The sequence below is a fragment of the Xiphias gladius genome, chromosome 3 (assembly GCF_016859285.1).
Source record: "Xiphias gladius isolate SHS-SW01 ecotype Sanya breed wild chromosome 3, ASM1685928v1, whole genome shotgun sequence".
In the NCBI taxonomy this organism is placed as follows: Eukaryota; Metazoa; Chordata; class Actinopteri; order Istiophoriformes; family Xiphiidae; genus Xiphias; species Xiphias gladius.
In genome coordinates, this window is record NC_053402.1 from 22799408 (window position 1) to 22823021 (window position 23614).

Sequence of the window (23614 nt, forward strand, 5' to 3'; positions counted from 1 at the left end):
TTAATGCTCGAGGGTTTGATTGTATATTCCTCAGTAGTTCTTGTGCTGGGATCACCAGTTGATATATCTCTATTTTCTTAAATCATATGAATATGGGCAGGTGCACGCTGGTCGTTTCAGTATAAAATAATTAGGTTAAAATCATTTAAGATGCTGCGAATACTAGCTTTTTATGTTTACTCATAATTCATTTAGGCTAATGAGGCTACCAGGCAGAGCGCACCCAGTGCACTGTGGCTGATTTAGTTGGTCTAAAGATAACGTGCAGATTTTTTTTTTCAAAGACCAAGATTGTCTTTGGTTGACTACAGCCCTGGTCAACAGCTGTTGCTGTGATACGGATCCTTAGATGCTTTGCACAGATAGAATCAGGAGTCTTAGAGCTTTCAGACAATGTATAATTTGTCAGGGTTGTGTGAAGATTGAGTCCAGCGCAGACCAAAACACACCTCAGGTAGTGCCACTAGGGCCCATAATAGAATTTTTAATAGAATCTTTTAATATAAGACTCACTTTGTCTTTGTTTTTACTGCTGGACAGGTGGTGATTTGATGGAAACGGCTGACTTTGGTTGTACAAGTCTGGGAAATGAAAGACTCAGACATACGGTCCACAGTTTGGGCAGCTGGAGAACCAACAAAAGCAGTGCGGTGCTGCAGAGTTGGTGATCAGTTTCTGTGGATTCTGCAACAGCAGCTCTTCACATCACACAGACTCATCTGACTTATTTAAAAAAAAAAAAATTACTTTAATTTACAACTTCTCTGTTTGGGGAACAAGATTCTCTTATCTGTTATTGCCTCACGTTGTAATTGGTGATAATATGGGTGCATTTCTGCATCAAACACCGAGCATGAAAAAAAAAACTTAGTTCCCATCAGACACTTGACATTGACCTCTTCATTCTCTGCTCTGCCACCGCAGCACTTCATCTGAGCAGCTTCCAATAAACAACTTCAAAAACGGATGAGTAATACTCTTCCCTCTGTTATATAATCGCTAAAATTCAGAGGAAATTACTGTTGTGGCCACTTTCAGAACGGGCATAATGACATGACCCAAAACAACCAAAACACGGGCAGTGATCTGCATAAACAAGAGACACATTAACTCACAGTAACACACTGCAATCATAAGGAGCAGCGGGGTGATTTGCTCCGTGTGCCGACCAGTCACTTTGTTCATTTTCTGCCTCAGAGATCAGACTGATTGTCATGGGCACCAGATTTTCCATTACACTGGCTCCACATCTATCATGGCTGTTGTTTATCTGCCTCTCAGATCCCACAGAAAATGAGACCATTTATCTACAGGAAGGCTGTCTGGCTAACTTACTTCTCCTTTATGGCTGCTTTGTGAGGTACTCCAGGGTTGGGAATAAAATATTAATACAGATTACCTTTTTGACACAGCATGTAATAAATCCCTCTGAGGGACCTGAGGCCGTTCTAGGGACGTTTGAAGTCCAGCCGTTGGACGTGGGATGTTGCAGCAGGTTGTGTTGCCATATTGAATCCTTGCATGTTGAAGTTTAGCACAAGAAATGCTGATCTGTCGAGTGAATTTGGGACATTTAGTCCTCACTCAGGATTCATGATCATGCTCTCTCATGAGGGTTTTGTACCCAGGCTGCGGTTATTTCATTACACGTTTTAATGTTTTTATTTATTTATTTATTTTGTGCTCTTACTTCTTTGCTGAATACAGGGGGAAAAAAAAAAATTCACAGTCAGAGAGCAAATGAACCACGGGAGACATAAAAAATAATGGTTTGGCAGTCAGAAAAACAACTGAAGCACTTCCTGTCTCTCTCCAACATCCATTTCTGAGTAGAATTTTTCAGCAAATTAGACTGTAGGATGCTCTGACGCTGTTGCTAAGCGACAAATTACTTTTGCTGTGAAAGACCCCCTTCCCCTCCCCCCCACACACAAACACACACACCTTCCCATTACAAAACAATCTCGGACTTCCTCTCTTTTGCCTTTTCTTCCCTCATTCTTCCCTTCTCTTCTTTGCTGACCAATCGAATCGCCCCGTGTGGGTCCCGCCAACGAAGCCAGATGACACCCTTTAACGAGCTGCTGTTCCCCGAGTGCCTACGCTGAGCGCATGCAGCATAGCAACAAGTCAAACTGAATGAATGTTTAATGAGCTGAGAAATATTAAAGGCTGAATCAGATGAATTTGGTCTGATTGGTCACTGTTGGTGAAGGTGAAAACAAGGTTACGGAGCGGCTCCTTAATTCTCCTATCTGATGTGTGAAGCCTCGGTGTCCTGCAAGGGTCCATTTTGCCCACAGTCATGGATGTGTGCGTCTCCATGACAACCGTGGAGGGGTTGTGTAATGTGAGGTGCACCGTGGCGAACAAAAAGACACCTTTGTGGACTGACGTCATCGAGCCACAACCGCAGATTTAATCATTATCACCTGTACTTTTTTCCCAGCTCCGCTTGCTGCAGTAGAAATAATCAATATGCATGATACTTGTTTGCACCGCTGCACATTTCTTCTGCATTTTCAGAGATCAAGACTTTTCAGCAGGTACTATGTTAAAATACACGCACATGCACACACACACACACACTCAAAAACAGCTCATCATGAGAATTCACTGGATGCACATGGAGCCAAAGCACACTGTGTCAACATTACATCTGTGAGCAGTGAAACCCTTCGAAAAGGCAATGAACGAAGAAGAAGAAATAATTTTTTTTTTCACACTGTATGTCTTCACTGAATATCTGAATGGCTTCCCCCCCCCCCACACACACAGGCACTTCTCCTATGCCAGTGTTTTCCATTTCAACTCCCATTAATCAGTGCTATAGCTTTTGTCACCATGGAAACTGGACTTGCTGCATCTCTCGCAGGGTCTGGTCGTGGTTTTTTCACAATAGCCAGACTGACGGCTCCCGTGGCTGCAGCAGGTCAGTGAGCCCACCAAGCGCAAAATCAGCCCCTGCGAGACAAAAAGAAAGCCACCTCTGGACAGCCTTCACCATTACCACCACCACCGCAGGTTTGCCCCCCCCTCTCTCTCCAACAGTCATCATTATGGACAGAGAGATTACATAACCACTGCTACTGTCTGGGCATCTTGAGACAAAGATACTCTATACTTGACAGCATGTATCCTGGAGAAGAGCACATTGAATTCCTCCTCATCACAGACTGACACCGAGGAGTGTGCAGCCTAAAATTCTACTACGAGCAGAGGGGGGAGTTCTTCAGCGTTCACTTCCAAAAATGCTGCTGGACGACAAACAGCAGCGCTGTGTGACCTGCACTGCCTGGCAAATTACGCGTGGAGCCCTTTGAGGAGGGGAACAAAAGGGGGAAGAGAATAACACGCGGGGCAACAACTCAGTGAGAGAAACACTCAAAGATCAGTTCTTCATCTGAAAGACGGAAGACCGCTCTGTGCTAAAAATACCAACATCAGTCTGCAGGCTTCTAGATCGGCTCCGTACTTTTCACTCACTTCAGCAACATTTCAGCATGATGGAAACCCATTTGAGCGTCTCGTTAGAGAGCCTAAATTTATCTTTGACAAGCATTAAATCAGTTTTCATAGATTGAGACCAGTCAAGTCAGTGAGATAGAAATGAATGCAAAACTCCTGGACAGCTTCTTCCTCATTCATACTAATGTGGTATCCAGTATGCAGGGAACCCCATGTTACTCCACGAGGACCAATAATGCGCTACAAATAATGAACAGATAATAGAAGACAGAACAAAAAAAAAAAAAAAAAGACGAGAAATTAACTTATTTCTGGGAAACGAGGAGGATGTAGATGGAGCGACAGAAGTAGATGGAAGAGGATGAAGAAGAGAGGAGGATAAAGTTCCTGGGTACTCACGGTGATCTTGGTCTCCTTGACCTCCTTGATCTGCCTCTTGGCCGGTGAAACGGAGCCAGGGGGCTGCGGGGCGAGACAGGAGGGATCGTCAAAACTCTCCTCAGTGTCAAAGCTGGCTTCCATCATCATTCCTCTCACCTCCTCCTGCTTCTTTATTCTGGGAAAACCTCGCTCTCTCTCCTTTCCCTCTCTCCCTCCACGCACCGAGGCTGCCTTCAGTCTCACAAGCTACGGAGCGAGTGGAGAAGAGTCGCGTTGCAGGGGGAGGGGAGGGGGAGTGGGTCTGTGTAGTGGTGGGAAGGTGGCGTTAGGGGTGAGGAGCAGGAGGAGGAGGAGGGTGCTAGGGAAGCGTGACGAAGTCTAGCCTCCGGTTAAGCTGCTGTCACATGAGTTTTAGGGTTGAAGGCTGCAAGGAGATGCATGCATATGCCCAACCTCCCCTCCACCACCTCACCTCCACCCCTTTACCGAACGCTGTCCATGCAGAGAGACAGAACGAGGGACAACTGAGCCATTTCATGGATGAAGATGCTGGAGCGTAAACGCAAGGATTTAAAGTAAAAAAAAGGCATAAAGAAAGAAATGGAAAAAGGCAGAAAGAGTTAAGTGAGTAAGAAGAGGAGGAGGAGGAGGAGGAGGGGGATTTATTTACATGATCCTTGCCACATCTCCCTCCCCAGAGAGCCTGATAGTGAAGGAGGAGGGAGCAGCAGCAGTGGAGGAGGAGGAGGAGGCGGCGGCGGCGGCGGTGGGGGTTAGTTTGATGGAAATGGCTGAATGATGATCTTTAAGAGACTAATTACGATTGGGAGAGAAACTGGAGGAGGGGGGAGGAGAGAGAGAAAGAGCAGGAGGGAAAACAGGCCACCAATGAGATGCAGCCCTTCTGATTGTGTGTTTATGTGTTGGAAGAATTGTGTGTGTGTTTAAGATAGAAGGGGTTTAAAAAGGTGTGCTGAGGAGGCAAAATATATGCGAGTTATTATGTGTGTTCACTGCAGCGCTGCTGTTTACAGTAAGTATTTGCCTGGGCAAGGCGGCGGCAGCTACGACGTTATTATCTTTCTCATATGACAGCGCTTCACCCGAGGCATCAAACGCCAGCCGTGTGCAGAGCGGAGCAGCGAGGATGGCAAACAACGACCACTGCAGCGCTCACACCTTCTCACAACATCCACCTGCGCTTGACCAACAGCAACATCACAGCAAGAACAAACCCTACATCCACCCACACTCTCACCTTCGCTGCACAGAACATGGCGGAGGGGCAGCTCTGACCACCACAGTCCCAGCCCAGGATTTCGAGATCTGTGGCCTCAGCGCTCCCGCCACTCCCAGCGTTCCCAGCTTGAGCTTCGACTGTCTTGGCTGGCCTCCTTTTTTTCAAAACTGACAAACTCTGACGTGGAGTCCAAATCTCAGCCGCCCATATGGCCCAAGTGTCTCTCCATCTATACTCTCCTGTGTGATCATGACACTGTATGCCCTCATCTGACTCACAATTAGTCACGTGGGTTGGCATGTAATCGATGTTGGCCCGGGTTCATCATAGCGGCGTGAGCAGCCCTGCCTTCAGTGGAGAGTGCAGCAGGTTTATCTCATGGAAATACTGATATCATATTGTGAACGGAGAACATTGCTTGTATGGGAGAATGGGAGAGCGCCTCACTAACAGTAGGGCCTCAACTAATGATGAGGATTGAATATTTTCGCTGGGGATTAATCTATCAATTATTACTTCGATTTATCTTTTAGTCTATAAAATGAAAGAGCTATTGCAAGAGTCCATGGCGACATCACAAAATAGTTTGTTTTTGTTGACCAGTCAAGAATCCAAATATATACTAATTACGACAATTCAAATACGAAGGAAAAGCAGCAAATTTGGGAGCAATTATAACTTTGGCCAGTTGGTTGCAAGTAGAGCAAGTAGCACAACGTTGCTTGCGACAAGGACCACAGAGGGAGGAGTTCAGGGTGGACGGACGGGTTAACAGAACTTCAGAGTCTGAACTGCGAGACTTGCTGCTGCTGCTCCTTTGCAACCACACCACATATCCACCACAGATTATTAATGTAACCATGACAATGCAGATCCCCTAACCTGGATGAGGAAGTAATCTTAACCCAAACCAAGGCATCTTTGTGACTAAACCTAACCAAACCTTAAACTTCCAATAACTGATTTTTTTGGCCAATCCGGGGCAGCCGAAACAAGTTGTGAACACAACATTGACATATCATCCCCTTTTGAGTTGATGCGGTGAACATGTCATTAAACAGCTTTTTTAACACAACCAGAAGCTATTGAGCAACATTACCATTCAATTGGAAATATGTTTCTGTCCACCTGGTAAACGTAAGGTTATAGTCTCTCTCTTTTAGCTCCGTTTTTGGTCCCCACCAGCACCTGAGGGAAATCTCTGGCTCTTTAGCTGCTAAATACTCCACTATTTTCACCAGCTGGTCCCTGACTGTGTTTGTCTGCTGTTTGCTGCTGAGCAGGTAGTGGACAGTAGGGGATTTTTAGGGCTTTTCCTCTGAAAACGGAAAACGCTGCAATGAAAGCAGTGAGAGTGAACCAGAGCCATAAATTCAGGTGTCAATTCTCGGTAGGTTCATCACTACAAGCGACTCCTTTCACACTGTCACATTGTTTTCACATTGTAGTCGCTTGTACCACAGCACTGTCACATCTGAAAGCCAATCACTTTTTTTAACAGTGAAGATTAACAGCTTTTAAAGGCACTGACAAATGACGTCAACCGATCGATAGTGGTGTGAGAGCAGAAAATTCTTCTATGCGTCGTTCTAGAGGACACGGGCAAACAACATTTTTTGTCGTCTAATCTTGACTTGTGGGTAAATCAACAAATGAATTAATCAATTTTCTTTGCTTCAGCATTACATAAAACCATGAAGGGAAACAGCCACTGAATAACAGCTTCATCAATATGTGACTTGTGACTCGTACTTGTGAGTCTTTGAACCTTTGTGTACTGACAACTCATACTGTTAAATAGCCTCTTTTGTCTCGTAGCATATACTGTACCTGTTTGTTAATGGTCAGTTTCCTCAGAGCAACATCCGTGGTCTCAGTGGGCTGACCGGTCATAGTAATGCTGTGGCATCCGTTGGCTGAAGACAAACAGACGATAAACCACACATTACTGACGAAAGTGACAGCTGGATTCTTACTTTTGTGCAGTGACTTGATAATAATGAGCAGATGGGGAGCCAGCAATTGACAGTTCAACTCATTTGCAGCGTAAAAGGTCTTATTGTTCTGAATGTCTGAATGACCCTGGGGGGGTTCACGGCTATGCGAGCAGTTCTGTTGTAACGCCACTGGTTTCATCCTGCATGCCCTTAATGGTTCTTCATCGCCTATGATTCATGAGCTGTCCGCTCGTTGCTTATCAAATCGGCGCATCTCCAGCTGAAGGTAAACACGTGAGCCCGGCAGAGTGTGACCCCTGAGGCCACACATCACAGCCTCGGACGCTGGTCAGAGCGGGACAAGGTCCGCTTGCAGGGAAACGGAGGTGACTCCACAAACAGAGAATGGCGGTCACTTTGCTTAAAGGGGCATTAAGAAATTGACGACTTTCGTTGACCTCTGTCGGCAACCGGAAAAATTTAACATCCACAGGCCTCTGACACATGCTCTGCGACTTACATGAGTAATAGCAAGTCCCTTTTGCACAAAACAGAGCAGTGATCCATCAGAAACAGACTTAATATTTCACCTATGAGGGCTACTGGAATATTAAATGTCCTTAACCGTTGGCTTCATGATGAAAATGAAGCTTTTCATCAAGCTTTTCAGTCTTCACAGACATACAGTACACCATTAAAATCTGGTTACTGGTTTTAATGTTGTGGTTGATAGAACTGGTTTAAATCTCGTGGCTGATCGGTGTATCTGACTTGCTTGTGGCCTAAAACCAGTTCTAGAAATAGTCCAGAGAGGCAGATGTGAAGATCTAAATGCATATTTTGAATTAGTGAAAGAAAACTGTTCAAACTAAAAACATTTAGCTTAGCGTAACAAATGAAAGCAGAGTGAAACAGACGCAGCTCCTGTTTTCCAAGAAATACTAAATACTGGCCAAACACTAACCCTCAACGGCAACGTATCCTGCCATCATGACAAATAAATAAATAGACATATATTAAAAAAAAAAAAAAAAAAAAAATTATATTATATATCGAGAATGTTTTCTTGTTTTTACAAGAACCTTCTTGTTATAACGACATGCCAAATTATAATAAGAAAAGGTTTGTTTACAGTGAAATGTTGTTATAAGAAGAAAAGTGTCCTGTAAAAATGCAATAATTTGGTATCTTGTAATAACAAGAAAATGTCATAATAATGTGAAGAAAAAGGATCAGGTAAAGATCCGAAAAATTTCATGCTATAATGAGATACTGAGTAAAGTTTGCACTGTTTTGTGCGAACAAAAACACAATAGCAGCATTGTATCACTGAAGTATTTGTGCTGAGTGTTCTGTTTGTGTTCATACATGTATGTGTATCCATGATGATGAAGCAATTTAGTCTTATCTCATCTTCTTCCTTTGGGATTCTGCATCATTAATTCTTCCTCTCTGGCCCAGTTGGTCAAATCCTCGGTTTCCTGTCCAGAGGCTGACACAGACGTCGAGCCAGCTCAGATCTAAACCTGGCCTCCATTAAAGTTCTCTCTCTCTCTCTGAGGAGGATCACACTTGTCTGGTTGAATGCTGACAAACTTCCCCTGCAGCTGACTGCCTCCCTGCTCGTTCTTCCTCCGAGTGTGTTTAGGCCACATGCCAGCAGAAAGAAGAAAACCATCTGTTATCTGCTGAGATGTTGTTAGTGAGGATGCTGGCAGCGATGAAACATAATAAGCTGCTCATTAAGAAAATGTAGGATTTCCTCTAGTAGCGCTACCTGAGGTTCATGATAATGTAGGACAAAGCAGAGGAATGTATATCAAGGATTTTTCCAAGATTTTGTAAAAAAACAACAACAACAACAACAAAAAAACATCAGGGAAAATGTTAGTAAGTCTTTTGGAAATACAGTGTGATCACTTGTGTCAGATTCAGATGAAGGAATCTGGTCTTGGTAAAATAAACAGATTACTGCTGATGCTGGAAAAATGTTGAAACATTAAATCATGGCCTGTAGCTCCAAATGGAAACAATCGTTATAAAAGGAACAATCTACCCAGTGAATACAGAAATCATACTTATTATCAGCCCTCTGCCTATTTTTTTTTTATCTTTGTCATTCCTAACTTTTAAAAACTCTATTAAAAAAACTCCTTCTCCCATTTCTTCAACCCCCATTTTCAGTGTTTGTGCCTGTGTGAGGCGTTCTGTTTGTTTTTTTTGTTTTGTTTTTATTTTCTGTATCTTAGTGCCTTTAGAGACTGTTTAAAAAAAAAAATCGGAAGGGTGAGAAGGTAACGGCTCAGTTTTACCATATGGTGAGGAGTTTTTTCGTGCCAGCGGTCTCTGTGGGGCCTCAGCCGACGTGGAGGGACGTCGCCATGTTGTTTCTGGAATGATACAAGCAAAGGGAAGGGCGTCGGCTGAAAGAAAGAATGTGCTGCACAATTTTCACAGAACATCTGCTCCTTCACAGAAAAATTTTGCGGTACTGACATTTGTTTGTACAAACTTCATCTCCACCTTGGATTAGGATAACGTACGTAGCAAAACTGACAAGTTTTGTATGTTAGCTACGTCTACAGAACACTACGAGGTGCAACTGTTGATGGGAATATTGCAGACAGGAGCACGTTATGTTCATATGTCTTCTTCCTTTAAATTCCCATTTCTCTCTCAGTGTTATGGTGCATACTGCATATATACCGACACACGAGTAATGGTTTCCCCATCAGTGTTGGGCAGTAACGCGTTAGCAACATGTTACGGTAATCTGACTGTTGGAGTGCTGCACTGATGAATCAATTAATCCATTAGTTGCTAAAAAATAAAATTATTAATTATTTTGAGAATCGATTAATCGTAATTTTTTTAGGCAAAACTGACAAAATTCTGATGGTTCCAGGATCTTAAATGTGATAATTTTCTTCTTTTTACGGTTTTACACATCGGAAATCGAATATCTTTGGTTTTTAGACAAAACAAGACCTTTGATTACGACACCCTGTGCTCCAGGAAACTGTGATGGTTATTTTTCACAAACTGTCATGTTTGCAGTGGTGCAGTGGCTTTGGAGTTGTTTAAGGGCCTCACTGAATACTGAGGAATAAGCAAAATAACTGATCGTAACTTGCCCAGCACTGCTCACCATAGTACTGCCCTAATCTGTGTTTTCCTCCAGTCCTCCCAGTTGTTCATTCTACTCAGAATGTGCTCGAATGATTGGTCAGATAAGTTCTCGTTGACGTTGTCCTGCCAGCAGGAAGGCCTACGGACAGCTGGTCTGTAATTCTGTTTGTCCAACAGTTAACGGAAAACCACGGTCTCAGAAGTACAGCTCACGGACAGGACAGATCAGTTAACAAGACTCTACGGGCCACAGAAGCGGCACTGCGAGACATTGTAAAGAAAACCAACCTGTTAGACAGGTAAACCCAAGAATTTGGCAAACTGAAATTAGTTTAGTACAGCCATTCATGGCCTGTGCGCCCAAGAGGATGAACGATTTTCATAACGAGCACCTGACATTTTGGCCAGTGGTACCATTAGGCCCAATTTTCCACTTGTATACAGGAAATATCGAAGTGTAATTGGCAGACTGAAATGTGCTGCACATTCATGCTCCTCGGGGGATAGACCTTTTCTCTTTTGGGGATCTCAGTGAGATTTTTTTCTCGCGCTAGACTCAGGTCAAAGTGTCATCTTTGCACAGAAGTTATGTTAAAAATCTAACTGGCTGATTATTAGGAAATTTTCTGCTGTGCACATTCATGCTCCTTAGGGGATAAACCTTTTAACCATTTCTGGAAAAGGTTTAAGAACACCAAATACATTTTTTTGTTCAACTTGAGCCTTTCATTTTGTGGGTGTAATGAACATACACCAAAAACTCCCTGGGCAACATACAGCGTAATTTTCCTTGTATTCTTCTTGCCAGTCCCCATTATAAAAAATAAAACAAATAAATAAATGAAATAAAATAAACAAAAACTGCTGATCTTTTTTATTGTAAACAGACATAAGAAAAGTGTCTTCAGGTGAGGGCAATGCATGATCTGTAAAGTTTATTTTCCAAAAAACAAACAGGAAGATTCTTTCAGTGCATGAATGTGAACATTTTTTGGGGGGAAAACAATGCTCTTATGGATAATTTCCAACCTGCCTCCTGTATTTTAGCTGCCAACCACACACAAACAACCACGAATCCTTCCACTCTGTAGAGCAGGGAGTCCTCTACGCTGTAATAGCTGTGGGGGAATCTGTGTTACTCTGCGACGCTGAGGGTCCTCAAGTGCAATCGAGCTGCTTGTTCTAACAGAAATATTGGAGCGTGTGTTTTGGCAGCGCTGTTACTGTAGTGGCAAGGACTCAAATCCAAATATGTGTGGACAGAAAGCAAAAATCCAAGAATCGTAATAATCTGTTTTGTGAAGATTTTAATGAGCGAACACAGAAACTAAGCTGTTTGAGCGGATCCAACCCTGTCTCCTAAAACTGACGTTTCTGTGCAACTAAACCGCTAAACTAAATACGTTTTGTATGAAATGTAAACTTGCGACCGGATTACGTTTTCTATAAATCTAATGAGGATACATTGTTAATTTACGCAAATATGTTGATACTGAATGTTTCGGTAAAATGTTAACAGGCAACGTGTTTGTTTGTCAGCCAAAATATCCGATCCACAGCACTTAGTTCAGATCAGGGAAAGATCCGGGTCTGGCTTAGTACAGAAAAGGTTCACAGTGATTTCAGATACAACCTGTTAGTTTACATTTAACCAGAACCACCATCTTTCCCAAACCCTTAACCAAAGTGCTTCTGTTGCCAAAACATAAACCGCAAACATGGACCGTGGTGACGGGACAAAAAAAAAAAAAAGAAAAAAGAAGAAAAAAATAGAATAGTCTTTTCCTTTTAACCCTTGGGCCGCTGCTACCAGAGTCCTGTAGGACTCTGAATACAAATAACAAATTCAGACAGAACAAGCATTTGTACAAAACTCATTTGTAGAGAAAACCCCCTGTACCCCTTTTGACGTATAGCCAGGCACGTTTTTAAGCTTTCTTCAACCTGACCGTAAACCGTCTCTCATACTTATTGCTACCACATTATAAAAAACGTCATCATACACAATCGCATTTTTCCAGCCTCGGTTGCTCCCAGTGATTCTCCCTCATCAATCCTAATCCCACTGTCATATTTGCAACTCCGGAGGGATTGAGTGGAAAGATTTCAACTGGTCCTCATTTGTGCGCCTCCTCCATTAAACAACACAAACCGTAAACAACAAGCAGCTTTCTAATAAACACGGTGATACACACTCTGACATCTCCATGACAACCACACACACACACACACACACACACACACACACACACACACACACACACACACACACACACACACACACACACACACACACACACACACACACACACAGTCTCTACAGCAGCTTTTTGAAGCTCCATATTCAGACATGAAACAACGACAGATTGTAGCAAAATAAAAAGGGACTGCTGCAGCATATGGCTTCTGGGTGTAAAAATAGCGTTATGTGTTTTTTTCAGTGTCTGTGTGTGTGTGTGTGTTTGTTGTGAACTAAAGTGCAATCACTGCCAGGTTTGTTGTTGATGCAGCCTTGGTCTGTCCCGTGGGAGCCTGTCCCATCCCTCTGGATTCCTTCCCAAATGAGGTGTAAAACACACACACACACCCTCACCCATCCAGTACACACACACACACACACACACACACACACACACACACACACACACACACACACACACACACACACACACACACACACACACACACACACACACAGAAACACACACAGACTAAAGCAGATGTTTGTGAAAGGTCGCCTGCCTCCAAGCCTCTGTATCAATATAACTCTTCAGCCTTGTTAGGTGCAGCAGCGAATCAGAGCAGAAGACAAACACCACAAACATCCCTCCACCTCCGAATCCACACATCTCACAGCTGAGATACCGGCTGTGCTGCTCGGCCTGAAGTGCCACATGTTTAAAATAATCAGATTAAAGTGGATCGAATCTGCAGGCCTGTCTCCACATGAATGGACCGTTGAGACACGATGATGGGGAGGAATGATAATGAGCCCTCGCTGTTCACAGCATTACGGTAGCGAGAGCTGAATGCCGTCAAATCTAAACTAAACTACGGTCAAATCTGACTAACGTCAGCAGATTGGAGGTTTAGTTACACACACAACTAATCAATGGCAGAGAAAAAAAAATATATATATCATTACGTTATGTGACGGTGGAAAGGTTGATTGGCTTCGTGGCATTGTGCTGAAAACTCAGCCGGTGTCTGAGCGGGGGTTGTTTGTCCTACTGAAGTCCCATTAAAGACTGAACTATTGTTTATCAATTACCACTCCTGTAAAGAGGACATTTAAATAAAGATAAACCTTTCTCAAGTCTGAAAGTTATTATATTTCAGAAAATGCAAAAGACCAGACATTTTCTATCTGTGCATATTTTTAATTTATTAAAACTGTACAAAGATTATCAAGAAAAAATAGGTCAGATTACAGAGAGTCAGATTATAAAAATGGAAAATGTCTACAGCCGTGGCGGCAGCTCTGTGAGGCTGGACTCAGGCAGAGCAGTGCTTTACGATAAATGCTAACGTCAGCATGCTAACACACTGATGCTAAGTGTGTGCTAAGTGTAATGTTTGCCATGGTCACCATCTTAGTTTAGTGTGTTAGCTTGTTAACATTCGCTAATTAGCACGAAACAGAAATTACATCTGAGGCTGGTGGCCATGTCATTAGTTTTGCCTGACTTTGGTAAAAAAAAAACAAAGTGATGGAAAAATCCAGAGGGGACGTATGGACGTATTTAACTACATTTAAATCCAATTAAATGTGACATTTCACTCAAAACCACAACTGTGAATTTCATGGTGGCGCTGGAGAGAAAATCTGATTATGAAAGTAACATCTGAAACAGAAACGCTTGCATTTTCTTCCTGTTTTTCCTCCTAACTTTGTATAAACCATTTAAAATACACTTTGGCCTTGGTAGCACCGCCTTAGGTTTTGTTTCGGTCTGTACTGGACTCAGTCCTCGCACAACCTTGACAAATTCTACATTGTTTAAAAGTCTCTGGATTCAGTCTGTTCAAAGCATTTTAGGACCCATATCGCTGCAACAGCTGTTGACACAGAGGTGATGCAGATTTGCGGCCAGAGTGTTTTTCACACAAAAGGTCCTACTAGAGGCCTCATATTCCCTTTTTTTATGCCAAAAACAATGGCCGAGGCAAAAAAAAAACCAAAAAACCCTTTATCTGGGGGATATTATTTTCGGGCTTGATCACAAAAATGGGTGCGTCCGTTACGGGGTTAAGTGATCTGTCTGTTTCACAGTAGCCTGAGACACAGTAGTCAAACTGTGTCTCAGCACATCAGAAAAAAAAAAAAGAACAAATTTTAGATGCTTGTGGATGTAAAATTCGAGTGAAAAAAAAAAAATCACTTTACAACAACACAGTTTCATCAGTGATCACATATCTACAGCTGCTATGTGCAACTACTTCTACATTTGAACTCATGCAATTCTTAAAGAACCAGACAAATTCACCTGAACCCTCATATGACGGGTCGGCCACACCCAAACAGTTTCTCCAAACAAAACTGCATCGTTGCCAGGATGAATCCAGCAGATTTACGGGTGCTGCTCTTTGTTTGCACACGTGGCTCTCACCTTTACTGCAGCTGTTGATGTAATACCTCAGTCCCTCAGGTGACATGTAGCTCCTCCATCCTGGGGGAAGAGGTCGACCGTCAGTCTCCTCTCTGGGTGCGCTGGAGCTCACGACCGCTGACTTCTGTCATAAACAACAGTCATTTCACCGCCACATAAACTAAGCTTGTTTTTCTGCTGTTTTCCTCCCTGTAAAATATTATCATACATTATTCAAACGGGGGCTCAAAACCTACAGCTGATGTACAAAACAGCAGCTTACAATACCACACAGTCCAACACTAAAGCCCTGAAATCAATGCTGTTGTTGCGTTTTTGTGATTGGGTTGCATCACAGTACACTTTAATGCCCTTTAAAAGAGAAAATCCACCTACTTAATTACACAATATTTGTAATTAACAGGTTTATCTCCTAATTTTCTATCCAGTTACAAAGCGATACCGGATTCCTACAGGCTACAAAAAGGTTTGTTGCACGAAAGGAATATTTTCTAGTCAGTAAAAACTTAATTTAGTTGATTAATCCAGGACATTTGCAGCCGTATCCACAAATGAAGAAGCAGTAACTCCTGGATTTTGGTATAATGTTCACTACATAATGTGGCCATTAACTATAGAGGATCCTGTGGACTGTGAAAATTAATAGTTTAATTTATCCCGAGTAAGGGATCATTGAGTAAAACAGTCGATAATGTGAAGCTGCTGCTGCTGCTTCAGTAAAGTTTATGTAGAACAACAACATTTCTACAGGCTCACATATGCAGAGAATGTAACCATAGGCGTCCTGACAGCCTCTGCAATAAGTGAAGCTATTATCATCAAATTCCCATATTGCTTTTCAGCACTTCTCACTTGCTAAATAATGGTGTTATTCACGTAGTGAAATATGATCCACTAAATGGATAAATAATGACAAAAGCTCGCTCCACCTTATCAGCAGTCCCCAGGAGCCTCCACCACCGTGAAGCCATTGTATCCAGGCCACAGTCTGAGTACACGGGGCCAGAAATTACTGCAGCGCGCTTCACGAGGGAAAAGTGTTTTTTTTTATCTGCAGAGATCGCCGGCTGGCTGTTCGTTTTCAGACGCAGCGGTGCCAGGCCCCTTCAGATCTGTCTGCTGAATATGATGGGGGGGACAGCTGAACTTCAGGACGGTGCACTCCAATCAGACATCTGATGGGAGGTGGGCGGACGCGATCGGACCGACATTAAATGGGGAGATTATTAGAGGGAATGATAAAGAAGTCATATCATCTTTTGCCTTGCATGGGCAGCAGGGCAGAGTGGGTGGATGAAGACGACTGATGTGTAACATTAAAGGGATTCGTCGGATCTTTTCCATCTCTGCTCCTCATTTAAATTTTGCCGTGAGAAAGCAGCGGATGGCTTCAGCTGTGGTTGGCAGCTGAATTTCAGCTGCTGAATTCGCACTGAGGGGACGTTTACTGCAGAGAGATGATACGTGACATCCTCTCTTGACATTTAACAGTGAACCACCTACTGTAAAGTCGTCCCATCTTGTTTTATGCCCCACATTATAGTGGGAAACAACCCTGCAACCTACTGTGTGTTGTAAGGAGACAGAACACGGCGATCGACAGATCTCCAAAACAAAAAAAAAAGGTTTTTTGTCAATGCCTTCCAAAACGCCTCGTATGACTGTTGCAACAAATATTTCACAATGACAATGTTGATGTTCAGAATATAAGTTTAACACATTCACCATCTTTGCATGTTAGCTTGTTAACAGTAGCACCAGAACACAGAGTAAAGCTGAGGCTGATGGGAACGTCATTAGATTCGGACGCATTTGGTGAAGAAGTAAAGTTCTGAATAAACCGAAATTTCGACTTGATGGTGGCCCTAGATTAAAAAGTCAGGTTCTTGCCAAAGTCAGCAGGATTCCTCCTCTGGACACCGTGAATGTCTGAACCAAACTTCAAAGCAATCCGCCCAACCAACTGCCGTTGAGATGTTTAATTCTGGACCAAAGTGGCGAGCCATCTGACCGACATTGCCAGAGAGCCACGGCAGAGCATTTTCTTCCACCTCTCAAGGTCTCACTTATAGGTAACTAAGATGCAAAATGTTGTCTCCAGTGTCAAAATTAGACACTCTGTACTACAACCATTCTCCCCGACCTCCTCCATAACGTGATGCTAATGTGATCCTATTATTACGAGACACAAACGTCATTTTTTGAACCACAAGACAAAAAACTTAAATAAAGGCCATTTTATGAATTTAAACAAACAACCGATCCCGCTGTGTCTCTGAGGACAGTATCCATGTTGAATGTATCTACAAATCGTTCGCTGGATGGTCTATAAAGCTGCTCTAATCCATATTTTTTATATAAACAATGGATGAAAGGATTATGTGAAAGGTTGCCCACAGTGAAAAACCCACAGAGGAAAAAAAAAAAAAAGCCACCCAACTCTGCAGTTCCCCTTCAGCTTTGTGGAGCTTTAATGGATCTTTCAGCTCATTCTTTTGGTTTCACAACCCAGAACTTAACTGCTTCGGTTCACTCTCACATCTCTCATCGACTCCACGTCAATGATAATACTGCTCCAGATCTTGTTGGATATGTTACTTCATGCCAACGAGTTTATCAAACTTAAAAGGTGTTGAAACGTCAGTTACAGTTCTTGTGCTGCCCCTGAGTGGCCAAACCCCCCCCCCCAAAAAATCCGAATCAAACCCTACCTATCTGACTGTTGTAACTTAAGTGTGGCTGATGCAATTAGTTGTTTAATCAATTAGCTAATCAACTACAGTTTTGATTATTAATTTATGAGTCATTTAAATGATTAATCCATCATTTACCAGTCAGCTGCTTATTGAATATTAGGATTTGCTGCTCTCATACCATGTATTAAATATTAAATATCGCCGAGTTGTGCATTGTTGGTTGGACGAAAGAAAAAATTCGAGGACATCATGTCGAGCTTTGGGCTCTTGTAATGGACATTTTTCACAACATTTCTCTTTTTTATATTTTTATAGCTTTAACAATGAATCAATGCATAGAAAAAAGACATGAATTGATTAATGGATAATGAAAATAATCATTAGTTGCAGCTTTAGTTGAATTATTGTTAAGTTTGGGCAACTTAAAAGCCTTAGACAAGGTCAAAGAGAGATGTGGTCATGGTCAGTGCCAACAACTAGTTCGAGAGTGGACACGTCACACGTCACTCTGCAAGCAGCAAGTGAGTCTAAGCCCATCCACCACCCTCATCACCTCACCCTTATTTCGCTTCAGACTATATGAATGATAATAATATAATATAATATTTCCTGTATTGGTGACGGAGTTGGACAACTTGTAAACGTATAATGTATCTGAACGCAATATGTAGGAGAAAAATGGTTCAAATTTAAATGCACTAAAAGGCATGCATGCGTCTTTTCATGTTCCTACAAGCGTGCAGCATTGCTACCGAATGGTCCAAAGGTTTAAAGGTAAACCCTTACGATGAGATTTTTATCATCACCCAATGATCTTCTTTTCGTTTTCATGTCACACGTCCTCTGGCGAATCGAATCAGGCGAGGAGCAGTGCAGCCCAGCGGTAACTGAGCCTTTATAGAAACTCTTTAAAAAAAAAAAAAAAGAAAGAGAAAAGAAACACAGAGAGCCACAAGATACCTTGCCAAATCCCACAATCCACTGGGGTGCTACCCTCAAAATAACCCTGAAACCAGGATCTCCACTCCATTCGCGTTAGCTCACTTTGTTTTCTGACTAGGAAGAAACTAACAAGACAGGCTGTGTCAGACTCCTGCAGAAGGGAGGATGCCTCTCGCTGCTTTACTGAGCTTCTGCTGGTTCACGAGGACTGACAGGGGAAGAAAGAAAGCATTCAGGTCCCTTTCTACCTGGAAAAAGAGATTAATGAACCTCAACCTTCTTATGGTGGTGTAGGAGAGGAGCTGATGTTTACATTTCTGTTCTTTTGTCCGTCATTTCAGCATCTTATTCGCGGGGTTATATCATTTCTAACTCCTCAAAAAGGGCCATTTCATACCTGTAAAAGAAGTAGATACTCCAGCGAGGCAATTACGGGAAGTGTAAGTTGAAAATAGGGCATCGCAAAAAAAAAGAAAAAAAGAACAAAAACGAGAAAGTTTTTAGTTTTCCATTATCATAAATCTATTTCGGACTCACTAATCTGAACGCACTGCATAAGCAAACTTAAATTATCAAAGGGAAAAAGCTTCTGTGTGTAGTTTTAGACAGCTCAGACAAAAGCTAAAAAGCACAATTTTTCACATGGTTTGTTGCGGTGGCCCGAGGCGGCTGCTGAGAGTTTCAAACAGCAGCAATTATAAAAAACAAGAGGAAGCCTTAGAGAGGAGTGTACAGTCACTCCACACAGGATGCTAAAAAAAAAAAAAAAAAAAGAAGCAGAGGGCATGGAAAAAGCAATGAGCCCTTTATTCTCTCAGAGGCTAAATGAGCATATAGCAACGCATTAGTCAGCCTGCTGGCAGGTTGGGTTTTGTTCCTGCAAAGGGGGGGGGGGGCTTTGGTCAGAATGTAAATGAGAAGAGGCTGCAGTAAAGCCCGAGTTTATCAGCAGAGAAATATTTAGCTTCTTAAAACACTTTGGCGGTCACAATATGCTCCATTTTGAGGAGAAAACTGGACGTGGATTGAGATGAAGAGACCGATCCGAAATTGTGGAAGTATTTTGGGCCAGCACCAATCCTGGACAGTTTGTACCAAATTTCACTGAGGTCCATCCAATACTGTAGCTGTCAACACATTCAGGGGACCACCAAAGTCAGCATGATTCATCCTCTAGGGACCAAGAATGTCTCTGCAATAGTTGTTGAATTATTTCAGCCCGGACCAAAGTGTTGACCGGCCGACAGACCGACACTGTCACCCACAGAGCAATGCTGCTAACTTCGCTGAATATTTTAAAAAGATCATATCCACATATCTTAATATTTTAAATGTTATTTAAACATTATTTATTCCCTAAAAACTTAAAATATTCCTCCCCCGGGTGCTGGTAGAGTGCAGCACACGTCACTGTTTCACAGGTCAAAATATCACGGCACACCAGATCTCTAAAAGTTATTATTTTTATTTCTGCCTCGCAAAAGAGAGCAAGCGACATGTTTCACACCGGACGCGTCTTCGTGTTCACTCCTCGCGGAGTTTAATCACGAATGGACCCGAAGAAGCAGGAAACAAAATGTGTTGTCCACCGTTAGCTTTTGCCGTAATTTCTCTACTTGTTATAGATGTGAGTCCTTCACTTCTTTAAGTAACAAATAAGGTTATTAAAATGAAGGTCTTACCATGCTGTCTCACGCTGTTGTGCTGAGGAACAGTGTCAGTCAACCAGCCACTAGAAACATGAATGAGGAGACAGAGGGATTATTGGATCTCATTACTGTCCAAAATGATCCAAAGCCTGCAGGGTCACAGCTAACAGCACAGGGAGAATGGAAAGACACTGAATTTCTTTCAAGCTAAGTCCCTTTTTTTCCCCCCACAAAATAAAAGGCCTGGCAGAGAGACGTGCTCTGGTTTTGATCAGCGAAAGACATTTTCCATGTGTCTTTGTTGAGAGGAAATGTCCAGTGGTTCTGACTCTGTGTTTCGGGGGACACAGAAGAGCACACTGTGAGACAGAGCTGTGGTGCACTGGGACACAACAAGGAAGCTCCTGTCTTACCAGCTCGTACGTTTCTGTGCAATCGAATCATCTCTGCATTTATTGAGCGTTCGGTCTGCCCACACTCAATCCAAACAGATGAGCTCTGTCTCTCTCGGGAGAATGAAGAAAACTTGTGGCCACTGCAGCGCATTGCCAGGGACATTGGGAGCCTGAGCAGGACTTTAGAGACTTTAGTGTTTATGTCCCAACGTGCAGATGTGCACAAAAACAATTAATGGCAACTGAAGTCATTAAAAGACAAAAGCGACTAGGTAAGAAACAAAACTAAACACAGGTTATTGTGCTTTTTCATGCTAATCTCAAAGTTTGGTGTATAGCATTCTGAACTTTTACTTGTTATAAATTTTGTTAAAAGGTTTCACAAGTGCCAAATTTTGGAAAAGGATCTTATTGTTATCACCCCAAAGAAAAACAAAAAATGGGCAAAAGTGGCTATTTGTTATATCTTTATTGATAACTGCTCTGGTTTTGTTAGACTTCCCCCAAACGGAACATCAACGTGAAAAATAACCTGCAAATTTTGTTAAAAATTCGTTGAGTCACAGGTGTCAAATTCTGGCGCAGTCACACATACGAGGGGGCAAGAAAAACACCCCTGAATATAAAGCGTCCAGTACAACACCATCCCTAACTATGACCCCAGTGCTGCGACATGTGATTTAATTAACACCGGAGCGACAGCGGCAACAGAAACTAAACACTAGGTGCATCATTAAAGTAGACTCCACGGCAGAACCGTCATATGGGATTGCATTAGAGCGTACAGGGGTACCTAATAAAGTGGACACTGAGTGTATAGGAGTGCCCTTACATTTTCATTTCAATATAAGTCCCATTATCTGTTACCAGTTGGCCGACAGCACATGTCTGCTGTTTAGGCCGTAACCTCTATTCTCGCAGTTTGTGAAGAATTAGCTGATTGTCGCTGGCTGTGTAACGTCTGGTCGTCGCAGATTTTTCGCGTAGAATTTGGGTTTGAATAAATCGATCACCTCACACCCTTTCCACGTTTCTCTCACATGGGCTTGGTCTACTCCTCCTTCCGTCACCACAGTGCAAAGTAGCTTTGTCTAAAATAAAGGAGTCAAGAAAGAAAAAGGAAAAAAAAAATCCTAGAAGGGATCTGATATTAATGGCTTTATCATCTTCTCGACACAGGGGGGCCGTTTAAAGACGAGGAGGAGGGAAACAACCACATGCGGGGCTGAGTTTATCTGACGCCGACTGATTTCTCCCTTTTTTTTCTTAGATCTAAAAAGTAAGTTCGGCGACTGCCGGGGGGGTTCGGATCTTTATCTCACATGCCTCAGTTTTATGGAAAATCACAATTAGTAAAATATCAGCCCCCCCCCCCAAAGCATTTTCTAGACATCTTGCTTTCTACGCATTGTCAGAGGCCTTTAAAGTGACTGATGGGGGTCAAAGGTCATTCCTCTGCGCTGCATCGGGAAACATGCGCAAACAGGACGTCGTGGCTCTGGGGATGGCAGTGTCGGCCTGTCGGTTGGTTCGGTCCGGACTGAAACATGTCGACGTGTCTGGGGAAAAAAAATAAGTTTAAAAAAAAAAAATGTTCCGTCACCAAATGGTGGTTTTTCTACGGGAAAGCGACGGTGTGTGAAACCTTGCTCCGAAAGAAGAGGCTACTAATTGTAGCTGACAGAAACAAGTGCGGCGCAGCAAAAAGTACAACATTTCCCTATGAAATCTGGTAGAGTAGAAGTATAAAGTAGCATAAAGCGGAAAAACTCGAGTAAAAGTACAAGCACCTCTTTTGCTCAAGACCAGCGCTTGAGTAAATGTACTAAGTTACTTCACACCACTGTCATAACGGCAATGCCGACCTGCGGGTGTACGTCTAGTGGGTATGGCGCTCGCCAAGTTCGCCATCTTAATGTAGCATGCTAGCTTGGCTGCAGACTCGCTAATTTAGCGGCCATCATTAAATCCGGTCTTTTCGGGCGCGACTCACTGACCCGGCACTCGGACGTCCCGTGACCTTCGGTCTGTCCCCGAACGAGAGTCCTGGCTCCGGCCTCCAGACGAAGGCCGCGGGACCCTGTGGCGGTTTTTTTTTTTTTTAAAGAGTTCGCATCTCCCTCGGCGCCGCTCGACTCGCGGGCGCTTTCGGAGAGAGAGAAAAAAAAACAAAACGGGGGCGACACAACCGCGTTCGCAGGGAGCCGCTCCGGTGGTGGTGGGGGGTGGGGGGGGACGTCTGCTCCGTCCAGAGTGAAACCTAAACCGCCGCTACAATCCTGCCCCGCGCCTCACCTTGGTGTGACATTATGGCTGCGTGACCCGATCACCTCCGGCGAGCCAGAGACAGCGGACAGAAGCGTCCACTCTGGGCTGTGATTGGCCGCCGAGCGTCCCCCCACGGGCGCGACAGTGGACCGCTCACGCCGGACTGTTTACTTTGGACCACTGCTGCAGCCTCATTGTTTAAACAACCGTATCCCACTCAAGCCTTGACGGCCTTTATTTCCGTACCAGCTGCCGGCAATAATCCTCTAAAAGGAATAGAACCGATCCTCTTCAAATCCACTTTTAAAGGTTGTCTGCCTGTTCGTGTCCGGGCACTAATCACCTCAGTCTGCTTTATCCACCAAAATAGCAGTTTTAAGACTCTCAAAACATGTTGGTTAATCACGGGGGAGTTGCTCAGCTCGCTTCTGTGCGAATGTGGATGAGATGTTACAGCAGCAGACAGAGACTAGCGACATGTCAGCTCTGTTAATGGGCAGGCTCATCTTTTTTTTCCTTTTTTTAATTTTTAATTTTGTGGGATTTAGGGGGGGAAATGAGCATTGAGATTTGTTACTTTTTCTAAAGCATAACAGGAGAAAATGTGGACGAAACGGCCAGGAGGGAACTTTGCAGGGTTTTAATGCAGAGCGCAATGTGATTTACCCTGAAGAATACGAAATATGTGGAAAATACAGGAGTAAAAAATAAAAATTTTACTGGAAATTTCTCAGTTCTGCAAAAAAAAATCTCATCAGAGTAGACATCTTATCAAAAGCAAAACTTTATGCACTTCTGACATTCCTAAAATATTGAAGAATGGGGTGAGATTATTTCCCTTATTTTCAAGACATGTAAGTTTGTTTTAAGATTTTTTTTTTTGGGTGAATCAAGTGTGA

The 23614-nt window shown here is 43.0% G+C and overlaps 1 protein-coding gene across 18 annotated transcripts in view; it reads right to left on the reverse strand.

The window, feature by feature from the left end:
- Nucleotides 1-22906, reverse strand: part of gas7a (growth arrest-specific 7a) — a 41035-nt gene extending 18129 nt beyond the window's left edge. For 2 of the 18 annotated variants that reach the window (XR_005707215.1, XM_040123966.1), the window contains exons 1-6: nucleotides 21873-21927; nucleotides 20086-20135; nucleotides 14766-14889; nucleotides 9339-9416; nucleotides 6920-7005; nucleotides 3868-3930 (exon numbers count right to left, since the gene is read on the reverse strand). Coding sequence is in view for 17 of the 18 variants with exons in the window: in XM_040123966.1 (XP_039979900.1) it covers nucleotides 3868-3930; nucleotides 6920-7005; nucleotides 9339-9416; nucleotides 14766-14889; nucleotides 20086-20088 (354 nt within the window). In the remaining variant the exon portion in view is untranslated. The other 16 variants (XM_040123977.1, XM_040123965.1, XM_040123969.1 and 13 more) reach the window with 16 other exon arrangements.
- Between the last annotated feature and the right edge of the window lie 708 nt (nucleotides 22907-23614).